We start from the raw sequence: 13,089 nt of genomic DNA, 5'->3' as shown, positions 1-13,089 counted from the left end.
CACGGAAAAAAACAAAATCGGGGATCGGATTTCCTGTAGAGGAGAAATCGGCCGTGCTTTGATACCACTGTAACAGACTTGGATACTCCAAGTCAAGAATCAACCGCAACAGCACCAAATAACCACTTCAAAACAATTCGCAGATCACAATAGATTTGCACTGGCCCGGCGGAGTTTCGTGCCTAGAGATATTGGCCCCAAAGACTGGCGCCCCTTTCGGTATTTCTTTTTGTATTAATCAATCATCAAAGTACAAGAGAGCGGTTAGGGTTTCACTCTCAGACTTTGCGTCCAGATGCTCTGAGAAGTGAGGCCCTCACCACTAATTTAAAGATTACTAGGGATGCCCAAAAGCAGAGCCCCAAAAGCTTTTAAAATAAAAAGCATCAGTTCTCTCTCTCTCTTAGAGAGTCTTTTCTTTTTTTTAATAAAAGAAAAGCAAAATTTGCGTCGCTCATCATTTTCCACACACAAAAAAAAAGCCTCCGCGATTTCCGGAAATTAGGGTTTCTGGCAGAAATTAGGGTTTGCAAGAATTTTAGGGTTTCTGGCATAAATTAGGGTTTCTGCTGTCCGTAGCCACGTCATCACTTTGTGACACGCACAAGGCTGTCGTTTTTATTCAACAGTTTGATAAAGCTTTTTCTGGAGGGCACTATTTAGAGCACTCCAAGATTAGAAGGGTAGCATCCTATTTGAAAGGAAATGCATGGACATGGTGGTCCACTCCTCTGTTATGAAAAGAAGCACCGACAAAGTGGCTAAAGTTCAAGAGACTTTTTATTTTGTCGTGGCTCACTCAAGAGCGCTATAAAAGCATTTGACATGGCTTTGCAAGCTAGCACCCCTTTAAGAATGGTTTTCGTTGACACGAGTGCAATAGCCATTGTTGCAACTGTGGGAAGTGTGGTCATTTGTCTAGAGATTGTAGATCCAAAGGCAAAGACAAAAAAGCTCTACAAAGGACAAAGGGAAAGGCAAGCATGATGAGGAAGCAGTGATAATGACTCGAGGAAGGATTCCAAGGAGTTTGCTGGTGTGCCGCCACTAGCTTCAGCTTAGCGGAGGCTTGTGAGTGGCAGAGGGGCAAATAATGCTCCCTACAAATGATTTGGACCCATGTGCTACAGTTAAGTTATTAATGTTTGAACCCTTGGGTCGGAGTTCAAGGCACATGCATTTGGCAAGAAACCAATCAGACGTATCTAAAACACTATGATGAGTGCACCAATTCATTGAAGTTGGCCAGATTATGGACAGGATGTGTTTCAAAGTTCATTGTCTAGGAAAGTTTGGACGTGATGTGTTCATTGTTCATGATTGGAGATTCTTGGACGTAGTGTGGTCAACAGTTCCACTTTCTATGAGGCATTGGTGCTCAAGATGGCATTCTTCTCACATGACACGTTGATACTAGCTAATCCGAGGTGTATCCAGCATGACAATTGTTGTTGGGGTTCCATGGTAGCTTCTTCATTGACTTGATCTCACTATTTATGTCCACTATGAGCTACACAGAGGGTGTTAAAATTTCTAACATCTCAAATGAATAGCCCAATGTGATTTATTTTGGCTTTAGGTATGTGTTTTACTTATTTGTCAATCTTGGGTAGGGCAATTTGCCTAGATGACTATATAAGCAACCCACAACCCCCATTCGAAATTATCTATTCATTACCCGTTCAGTCGATTCCGCATTGTCAACTTTGACACTAAGGGGTGGCTATGGCAGATAAGCTTGGAAGCCTAACGCAAAGCACACCTCCCAGCAATTGTATTTGGTGATCATCAACCAAGAAAGAAATACCGAAGCAAATGCCAAGCTTTCGACTAGAGCAATTGGAAGCACAACTCCACTACTTCGTGTCAAGTCTTCTCCAAAGCTATGTGAAGAAGTGTACTCAGTGTTAGGTCAATAAGACAGAGTGCCTTCAGAAAGCTGACCTGCTACATCCCTCAAAAATTCCTAATTCTAAGAGGCAGAGTATTTCTATGGATTTTATAGTTGGTTTGCTAAATACTAGTCATGGCAATGATGCCATCTGGATTGTGGTTGATAGACTCACAAGAATAGCAAAGTTAACACCAATAAAATTGACAGTAAAAAGCCATGAGTTGGCAGTTTTATTCGTTGATCAGCTTCATAACTCTATCGTTTGTCGGAGGATATTATTACTGATGGAGACACTAAGTTCAATGCTATTTTTGACGAAATGTATCTGCTCACTTTCAAACAAAGTTGAGTAAATCATACTCTGATCACCCCGAGTCTAGTAGACACGCTGAAAGGATGAACCAAACGTTGGAAGACATGTTGAAAGCTTATGTCTCTCAAAGGCAATCTGGTTGGGAAAGGTATCTTCCACAATTAGAATTTGCCCATAATAGTCGTAAGCATTTTGCTACTGCATTTAGCCCATTTATGTTGATGTATGGATTTGAGCCTAAATCCCCTATTGCTATTGGCTTAGAGAAAGTCAAAGACCGTCAAGCTTGTATTATATGCAAGAATGCTCAAATTGGCTAAGGATAGTGTAAGGACAGTTCCGTGACTGAGTTACCACTTATGCTAATCAAAAGAGGTCTCCAGAGTCCACGGACTCTAGATGCGGGACAATCTATCTGAACGAAGATTCTGGAATGTATTACAAGCTTTCAGCTACATTTTGTAGTCCATTCTTGATCACAAAGCAAATAGGTCATGTTGTCTATATATTGGCTCTTCCCTCGGATGTTAGTGTGCATCCACTATTTCATGTCAACCCCTTTAAGAAAAACTAAGTAAAATTGACACTCATGAAACAATCTAGTTTAAGTTGCATTTGAAACATGTTATGCCTTATCAGGGCTTCCATGGACAGATGGTTTGAAACCGGCCTGTTCAATCCAAAAAGGGCGGTAGACTTTAAACTTAAACCTTATTTGCTTTCACCCATTTAATTTGTCGTCCACTTTACCTGTACTTTCAAGACACAACAAAGCGGAGAGGGATACAGGCTGCTAGATTGCACCTGTATGAGTAGACCGACACCAGATTGGCCCCTAACTTAGGCGCCCCTTTCGGTATTTCTTTATTGTTAAACAGAGGGAATAAACGTTGTGGATCCCTACAAGCTGCCCCGCACAAACTTGGCTGAATTTCAACTGTTCCGGCCCGATTTCGGCAACATAACTGTACTAGGACCCTTCACAATCAGTACTCCCACGCATTGACTGACTTTCCCGACGCATACAGGCACTTTGCAAAACCTGGCGAGAATCTGCAGCACGCTGAATTCTCTGTTTTCAGCCCCAAAAATGCGCCAAATCACCTGTACAGAAGTCCCCTCGCGTCCCTGAACCTCCTGGAGGTATTAGGGACCGTTTAGGGCCAAAACCCTAAACCTGCAAAAATACACAGCAGGCTGTAATTACTGTTTCAGGCTCCGTTTCGCGTGCCGGTCGCATCCGTAGCAAGTCCTCGAGCTCCCGCACCTGTAGGGCTACTTGCCCTTTGAATCGGACGAGATTTCTGGCGTGAAACCTCTCCAAATTCACCTGTACCTGCGGGGGATTAGCCGCTAGCTAATCCAGTACCTGTGCAAGAGGCTCTTGCCTCAGCAATCGCGCATGAACCCACACAAATGTACATTGGTCAAATGAAAAGCCCACTAGAGGGGCATAACATACTGCCATAGAGGAGAGAGAGGGCAGTGCGTAGTGTGCAGGGCATCACTCCTGACACCGCACTGTACATAGGAGGGAAAGCAAGCACTCCATAGCTCTTAACCTGTGACAAATTCTGCAAAACAGCCCCTCCTCCCTTCAAATTCAGCGCAAACTCTTGTTGCATGAGGAAAGTGCACCAGAAGGTGCCACTTGGCACATTTACAAGCATTTTCCCGTTTCGGGGTTTCCGCCTAAAAATCTCCCAACCGGCTGCCCAATTGACTTCACGGCAAAGTAAAAAAATGTTCCCCTCGTCATTCCGGAGGTAATGACACATACACATTTTCAGGTCCCAAAATAGCAGTTCCCTAAATTTTAGGAGATGCTGCCATTGTATCTTTCTAGGTCATCCGACCCTCTTTGTACACTGTGGCCACATCCAGAACTGAAATGTAGCCTCTGTAGCAAAGGATTCACTTTGGCTAGTCAATGACCCCACTTTGGCTAACCATAGTCCTTGTCCAACCTTAGTGCTCTCTTGCCCTCAGGCCTGGACTCCCTCTGGACAGTTCCACACTAGCTATGCAATGCAGGGCAATTAGATTTCCCGAGGGGTGTTTCCAAAAAGTGAAAGTAAATAGATAATAAGAAAGAAATCAACAAAAAGGATAGATAGTAGTCACACGCTGGTGACATACCCCCCTCTTGAAATCTCAAACGTCCTCGTTTGCATCTATGTCGTACATGCTCACGGTCAACACTGATGTATTCAACACCTGTCGACACATGTACGACACATACATGCTCATTGTCAACCCTGGTGTATTCAACACCTCGTCGACTCATGTATTGCCTACGTGTGAACCCTGTCCCAATGACATAGTGGTAGCTTCGCACTCTGCCATTGCTTTGAGTCACTAACTTTCCAATGACAAAATGGTAGCTGCACATTTCGCCATTGTCTTATAGTACACGTTGGATCCCATAACACTTTCGAGCATACCCAAACCGACAGTTTAAGAATGCAGTTACACATGTACTCTTTAATAGAAGCAATTACTGTATCCTTGACAAACTGACAAGAAATACCACATCTATAGCACTAATCAAACTTTTGGACATTCCATAAGAGCAATTGCCAAACTGACAATCTGTACGGCTCTAACATTCATGTAACAGGTATTTCATTTGAGCTCACTTTAAATACCATGCACATCATTTGTTTCAAAAGCCATTGTCACACTGACAATCCATGTAGATCTGAAACTCAAGGGGTCAAGGTAGGTTGCAAATCGAAGGCTTCCAAGTAAAGTGATAACACAGTTGGTGACTCTGCAAGTTCACCTTCTTCTATCCACTTAGCATCCATTGGTGGATAGTTTCTGAACTTTACCAAGTAACGCCTAGAAACCTTGCCTTTCACTTTTCTTTCCTTATGTGCCAAAATCTGTTCCGGGACCAAGATCTCGTCAAGTTCCTCGACTTCTGGCTGATCTTCAGCTGGCATATCTTCTGGCACATCATTCACATAGGGTCTGAGAAGACTCACATCAAACACATTGTGAATCTTCCAACTATCAGGCAATTTCAGCCTATATGCAACATCACTGATTATGTCGCACACTTGAAAAGGCCCATAGTAACGCATGCTGAGCTTTGGAAACAGTCTTTCCTTGCCCTTCATCTTCTTTAACCTTGTCTTTTCAAAGCGCAAAAGCACCCAATCACCACGTGAATATACCACTTCACAACGGTGACGATCAGCTGCTTTCTTTTGCTTTGCCTGAGTCTTTTCTAAGGCCACTTTGACCTTCTTGTACATTTCATCCATGTCCTGAACATACTTATCTGCTTCAAATATCTTGTCCTTTGTATGCAGTATGGGAGGAACTTTCTTGCCACCTTCAACTATCTCAAAAGGTGCCTTGCCAGTTGATGAATGCACTGTATTATTGTATGCATACTCCACCAATGACAAATACTGCTCCCACTTTCCTTTATGCTCTGACACATAGCACTTCAGCAGATCTAGGACAGTAGAATTTGCCTCTTCTGACCGCGCATCTGTTTGAGGATGAAATGACGAAGAGAATTTGAGCGTTGTGCCCATATTCTCAAACAAGCCTCTCCAGAACAAACTTGTCATGCGTGGATCACGGACGCTAACAATCGACTCTGGCATGCCATGATACTTGAAAATATTGCTCATAAACAAGCGTGCCATCTGATCTGGCTTTATCTTCTTCCTGACAGGAATAAAATGAGCCTGCTTGCTGAATCTGCAAATAATAGTCCAAATACCATCGTTTCCTGTCTGCGTTCTCGGAAGATCAAAGATAAAATCCATAGCAATACTTTCCCATGGTTTATCTAGAATAGGTAGTGGTTGCAATAACCCTGGTGCCTTTTGCCTGTCAAACTTGACCTTCTGGCAAATTAGGCATTCTCGCACAAAGGCATCCACATCTCTTCTCAATGTAGGCCAGTAGAAGAATGTCTCAACCGCTTTAACTGTAGCATCGATACCACGATGCCCTGCATACGGTGGGACATGACTCTCTTCCATAACTTTGCGCCGCAATGGCTTTGTGACACACAATCTGCCATGCATCATCATGAACCCATCTTTGAGAAGATAGTGTTCATGACGTTGTCCATCCATTAGCTGCTCGAAGACCCTTGCAAAATCTTCATCATTTGCATACTGTTTTCTCATATCATCAAGTTCATGATGATAAGGAATTGACACAGCTGAAATTTGTGGCTTCCTTGATAAGGCATCAGCCACAACGTTCTTCTTGCCTTCCACATGCACAATCTGAAAATGGAACATGGACAAAATATTTGCCCATCGCATATGATTCTCAGATAACTTTGTCTGTGTCAAGAAGTATCGCAAGGTCTGATGGTCCGTTTGGACAACGAAATCTGCACCTAGCAGGTAGTGTTTCCAACTTAAGAGCGCATGAATCACAGCCAGTAACTCTTTCTCATAGACCTGCATGGTCATCTCTGGCCCTTGCAAAATTCTACTCTCATAGGCTACTACCCTGCCATCTTGCATTAGCACTGCACCAATGCTACTACCACAGGCGTCACACTGGACCACAAATGACTTCCTAAGATCTGGCAACACAATGACTACATCTAAAGTCATCTTTTTCTTTAAGAGATTAAAAGCTGAAATCTCTTTCTGTGTCCATCTAAAGGTGACTGCCTTCTTTTGAAGAGCATGTAAAGGTGAAGCAATCTCAACGAAATTTCGGATAAACCTTCTATAATAGGAGCATAGTCCCAAGAAACTTCGGACATCGTGCACCGTCTTCAAATCTGGCCATGACTTGATCGCTTCAACTTTTGTAGGATCCATTCTGACACCATCCTTTGAGACAATGTGTCCCAGAAAGTGAATCTCTTCCAAAAAAAATTCACTTTTCTTTGCATTGATGAGCAACCTATGACTGCGTAACTCTTTGAACACAATGGCCAAGTGATGCCTATGCTCCTCTTCATTGTTTGAGTAGACTATCATGTCATCAAAGAATGTACCAACAAACTACTCGTGTGGACGGAAAATTCTGTCCATCATCCTATTGAACGTAGCAGGAGCATTTGTGAGACCAAAGGGCATCACTAAAAATTCGTAAAGGCCAAACGTCGTTCTAAAAGCAGTCTTGTGCACATCCTCAGATCTAATGCGGATCTGATGGTACCCACTCTTTAGATCTATCCTGCTAAACATAGCTGCTCCTTCTAATTGTCCATAATATCATCAATTCTAGGTATAGGGAACCTATTCTTGATGGTATTCTTGTTCAGTGCTCGATAGTCGATGCACATACGCCATGAGCCATCCTTTTTCTGCACCAACAACACTGGAGAACAGAATGGAGATGAACTGGGCTGAATCAGCCCCTTTTCTAACAGCTCCTGTACTTGGCCCATTATCTCTTTCTGCTGAGCCGCACTAACCCTATACGGAGGCTTATTTGGTGGGCTACTGCCTGGCACCAAATCTATCACATGGTCCTCGGGTCTCTCTGGCGGTAATTGAGACGGCAATGAATCGGAAAAACAGTCACTATACTGTTGTAAAAACATTGACCTTTCTTTATCTAGCACAGATAAATTTGATTCATCACAATCTGACACTTCTCGTGCAAAAACCAAGTACGCAGAAAGATGCTTTTTCATTACAGAAGTAATAGCAGAAGCTGATACAGTGGGAATAGACTCCCCTTTAAGCTTTACATCCAGAATGTGAGTCTTTCCCCTGCTCTATACAGTGATCTTTTTGTTGTAGGCATCCATGATTCCCTGTACACGAAACAACCAAGGAATACCTAACAACACATCACACCTGTCCAATGGCATGATGTAAAATTCTTCAGCATCTACATAGGACTGGATATGTAGGCGCAACTTTCCAATGATGGGTGTCACAGCCTCTGTATGGCCAGGACATGCCAAACCTGCCTCTGCTGTATACCCCATCTCTTCAGGTCTGATTCCCAACTTTGAAGCCAATTCTAGGGAAATGAAGTTGGCTTTGGTACCTGGATCAAAGAAGATAAGCATTGTTTGATCCCTGACCTTTCCCCATGCTCTGCAAAGCTCACTTGCATCTGAATTTGGCTTGTCGCCCACCATATCTAGCACTAGACCAACCATGGGCTTCTTTCCTTTCTTGTCCTCCTTGTCTTCAGAATCAGTTGGCCTTTTCTTTGTAGGACAGTTGTAAGCAATGTGGCCAAGCTGCTCACATAAAGCATTTGTTCTCTGACCTCAGGACCTTCTTTTGCTCTTCCGACTTGCGAGGAAAACGTCTTTTCCATTTCTTCGCTGGTCCCTTTTCTGATTCAGCCGTAGCTTTGTCTTTCCCTGCGTTGGCTGGCTCCTGAGTCACTTTAGGAACCTCCTTGGGAACATACTTCTTCACTGAATTTTTCTTGGCTAATCCTTCCTTGACGCCAATATTAAATTCACAATCTTCTCCCTTGAGCAAACCATTGCCAGTATTTGCTACCTCGATGAGCTGCGTCAAAGTAGTGACTTTGGTCTTCGTGCAGTATTTTCTCAATCCTTTGGGTAGGCCACAACAGTATTTTTCAATATGTTCTGTCAATGGCACAAACCTATAGGAAGTTACTGGAAGTAGAGCTTTCCAAAACTTCCGATTGTAATCGTCCAGATTCTTGCAAGTGGCAGCATTAAGCTGGTGCCATTCTGTCATGACATCTGCTTCAAAGTCATCAGATAACCATGCTGCTGCAAAAATCTGCTTGAAGTAAATCCATGTGGACGGAGCTTGCCCTTGAAGCAATAAAGTTGTCCACCATTGTCCCGCATTCCCTGTCAAGAAAGTGGCTGCCTTGCGGACCTTTGAAGCCTCTATAAAGTTTCCCTCTGCATAGGCCTTGTCAAACTGCTGGAGGAATGAGAGAGCCTTCTTCGTGTCATCAAACCCTGTAAAGGTCGTCAAAGTTACACCTTTGCCACCTTCTTTGTATGGAGTTGGTCTCTCCAGCGGCATTAAATTGTCATATGGAAGTGACTGAAACATGGGAACACTGTTAGGGTTCATTTGTGTTCCCTGACCGCAATTAAGTTGACCTTGAAATGCCATATTTGGCTACTGATTTGTAATTCCAGCCATACCAAAATTTGCTTGTGGCATCCCAAATTGGCCCTGAGTGCTTTGAAACCCTAGTAGCATGCCCGTGACACCATACATGGGGTTAGGCATCATCGTTTGAGCACCCCCGAACACTGTTCCTGGCGTGTAAAACTGATTTCCAGGTGCATGACCAGCCATGCTCTGGAATACCGATGTACCTCCAAAATAGCCAGGGTGTACTGAAGGTGGTGGGAAGACTTGTTGCATAGCCTGTACGTTGCTTCCCTGCCCATTAGAACCAGCTATAGGCTGTTGAAAGGTGGCGGGCTGAACTGGTACAGCTTGAAAGACTGGCATCTCAACCACCTCTTCTTGCACCTTAGGCACAGGTTGTGGAGACTGCATGTTCTCCGTAAGTGTACAGGTGTTTCCATTGACTCTGCAGTATGAATCACTTGTGCTTGAGCCTTAACAAGCTTTTGAATATGGTCCAGTGACCCAACTTGCTGAGACGGAACAGGGGGTTGTAGAAAGGCTAAAAATCTCGGGTTCTGCATTACTTGTGTGAACATAGCCACAGCAGTAGCCAACTGGGTCCTAAATATATCATCATCCGTCTGTGGTGGTCTTGAGGGCTCACCCACTTCATGTGTCTGTTGACCCTGTGAAGAGGAAACCTCTTCAGTCACATCATTTGGTCTATCAGCCATAATGACAATTCCCTGTGTCTAGTCTATGATCCCCTATGTCTTCAAGCCCAAACTGACCAAGGCTCACTTCTATGGGAAAAAGTGATTTAATCCCGTCGATGGAACCATGAAACCGGCCTGTTCAATCCAAAAAGGGCGGTAGACTTTAAACTTAAACCTTATTTGCTTTCACCCATTTAATTTGTCGTCCACTTTACCTGTACTTTCAAGACACAACAAAGGGGAGAGGGATACAGGCTGCTAGATTGCACATGTATGAGTAGACCGACACCAGATTGGCCCCTAACTTAGGCGCCCCTTTCGGTATTTCTTTATTGTTCAACAGAGGGAATAAACGCTGTGGATCCCTACAAGCTGCCCCGCACAAACTTGGCTGAATTTCAACTGTTCCGGCCCGATTTCGATAGCATAACTGTACTAGGACCCTTCACAGTCAGTACTCCCACGCATTGACTGACTTTCCCGACGCATACGGGCACTTTGCAAAACCTGGTGAGAATCTGCAGCATGCTGAATTCTCTGTTTTCAGCCCCAAAAATGCGTTAGATCACCTGTACAGCAGTCCCCTCGCGTCCCCGAACCTCCTGGGGGTATTAGGGACCGTTTAGGGCCAAAACCCTAAACCTGCAAAAATACACAGCAGGCTGTAATTTACTGTTTTGGGCTCCGTTTCGCGCGCCGATCGCATCCGTAGCAAGTCCTCGAGCTCCCGCACTTGTAGGGCTACTTGCCCTTTGAATGGGACGAGATTTTTGGCGTGAAACCTCTCCGAATTCACATGTACCTACGGGGGATTAGCCGCCAGTACCTGTGCAAGAGGCTCTTGCCTCGGGAATCGCGCATGAACCCACACAACTGTACATTGGTCAAATGAAAAGCCCACTAGAGGGACATAACATACTACCATGGAGGAGAGAGAGGGCAATGCGTAGCGTGCAGGGCATCACTCCTGGCACCGCACTGTACATAAGAGGGAAAGCAAGCACTCCATAGCTCTTAACCTGTGACAAATTCTACAAAACAGCCCCTCCTCCCTTCAAATTCAGCGCCAACTCTTGTTGCATGAGGAAAGTGCACCAGAAGGTGCCACTTGGCACATTTACAAGCATTTTCCCGTTTCGGGGTTGCCGCCTAAAAATCTACCAACCGGCTGCCCAGTTGACTTCACGGCAGAGTAAGAAAATGTTCCCCTCGTCATTCCGGAGGTAATGACGCAAACACATTTTCAGGTCCCAAAGTAGCAGTTCCCTAAATTTTAAGAGATGCTACCATTGTATCTTTCTAGGTCATCCGACCCTCTTTGTACACTGTGGCCACATCCAGAACTGAAATGTAGCCTCTGTAGCAAAGGATTCGCTTTGGCTAGTCAATGACCCCACTTTGGCTAACCATAGTCCTTGTCCAACCTTAGTGCTCTCTTGCCCTCAGGCCTGGACTCCCTCTGGACAGTTCCACACTAGCTATGCAATGCAGGGCAGTTAGATTTCCCGAGGGGTGTTTCCAAAAAGTGAAAGTAAATAGATAATAAGAAAGAAATCAACAAAAAGGATAGATAGTAGTCACACGCTGGTGACATTGTTTGTTCAGTTGTTACTCTCAACAAGGGGGAGCTATCATCAAAAAAGAATTACCCATGATGCACCTTAACTAGCTTGAGCACTGGGCAAACTTTCAAGGCATACCTTTTCCAATGATAAGACTATATTGTAGAGCTGATAGCCTGTGAAGCAGCTCCACACCAGTAAAATGTAGAACTAGCATAACTGGAAGAAAAAAAAGTCCATTGAAGAGTCCCAGGTATCCAAAGAAAAGTGCTGTGCTTGCTTCTTCTTTCCCTTCTGCTTCATCTGGAAGTTGTTTCTTTATCAGGGTTGTGTAGACTGCATAAAAACCTGCTGATACTATGCACAAAACATCTCCCCAAGCATGATTTTTTGCTGCACTTGCACTCTCTTTCGAATCAGACAGGCTCACAATTACTGTGCCAGCCATGCAAAGTAGTACACTCCAAAGCTTGACCCAAGCAAACTTCTCTCTTAAAAACTTTAATGACAGGAAAAATGTGAATAAACTAGAGGTTGAGCTCAAGATGGTGTTTGACTGCACGAACAAATGTCATGTCAGATATGCAAACATTACATTAATCCTGTTGAAGTAAAACCGTATAAAAAGGTGAGCAACGCACCGTAACTGTCGTGTAGCTGAGTGATAAGTTGAACGTAAACTGAGCTAAAAACCAAAACGGGCATACAATTGCACTAGCAAAAGCAGTTTTCTTTCGAGTCCACATCTTGGATGATTTTTGCGCAAAATCTGCTTCAACTGTTGCAGATACTCCATTAATAAGAGAAGTATCCTCACCTCCAACATTGGGCACCGCATGGGAAACTTCATCTTTGCTTACAACAATGGCTTGGCAGACTTGTTCTGACTTCGCTCCATCTTCAAGCAAGTTCTCTGTTTCGGAGATCTTCATGGTCTCTGAAGATCCAGAGGGCAGTGTAACCGCATTGAAGTGCTTGAACCTGATGCGTCCGAACCATACATTCACGACAGCACCCAACTCCACAATAGGTATGTACACGATGAAGAGAGAATTGCAGATGTATGCAATCAGAAAAGGCGAGACTCCCGCACTGACTACTGATTGGACAACAAAGCTGGCCACAATCCAGATCACAGCCACGGCGATCACATACAGCATGCCCAAAATCCATTGCCATGTCTTCGGAAGCATCTCGTCTGCTAGGCTTCAACCTGTGAAGGCTTAGAGCTCATGTCGCAACCTCCTAATTGGCAGGCCACACATAGATACTCTAAGACACCTTCTTTTCTTCCGAGCAATGCCTAGCCTCGTTTGAAATATGGCGTCCGTTCTTGAGAGTCTGTACCTGATTTCCTGTCAAATTCGTTCTTCCAAGCAGGTGTTAATTATTGCTTTCTGAGTCGGGGGGAAAAAATTTAATGCAGAAAATTGAAGGAATTAGAATATGGTCACGCGTGCACCAATATGTTACAGATGCAAAATCGGCAAGTGTTCATAAAAGTGTGTCTCAGTTCATCCTTGAGCCAGCTAAGATATGGGGTGAAGAATATGGTGGAGGAGGAGTTTTT

General features: G+C 44.1%; 1 protein-coding gene across 2 annotated transcripts in view; it reads right to left on the bottom strand.

Annotated features, from left to right (window-relative positions):
- Positions 1 to 13,041, bottom strand: part of LOC147442603 (EamA-like transporter family) — a 39,320-nt gene extending 26,279 nt beyond the window's left edge. Inside the window, exons 1-2 of one of the 2 annotated variants that reach the window (XM_086528743.1) lie at positions 12,161 to 13,041; positions 11,658 to 12,075 (exon numbers count right to left, since the gene is read on the bottom strand). In XM_086528743.1, the coding sequence (XP_086384869.1) occupies positions 11,658 to 12,075; positions 12,161 to 12,712 (970 nt within the window). In that variant the 5' untranslated portion in view covers positions 12,713 to 13,041. The remainder of the gene's footprint in view (positions 1 to 11,657; positions 12,076 to 12,160) is intronic. The other variant, XM_086528742.1, reaches the window with a different exon arrangement.
- Positions 13,042 to 13,089: the final 48 nt, after the last annotated feature.

Source organism: Adiantum capillus-veneris, chromosome 14, assembly GCF_014529385.1.
Source record: "Adiantum capillus-veneris isolate H3 chromosome 14, ASM1452938v2, whole genome shotgun sequence".
In the NCBI taxonomy this organism is placed as follows: domain Eukaryota; kingdom Viridiplantae; phylum Streptophyta; class Polypodiopsida; order Polypodiales; family Pteridaceae; genus Adiantum; species Adiantum capillus-veneris.
Note: the sequence above shows the minus strand (reverse complement) of the source record. Positions and strands in the feature narration are given on the sequence as shown.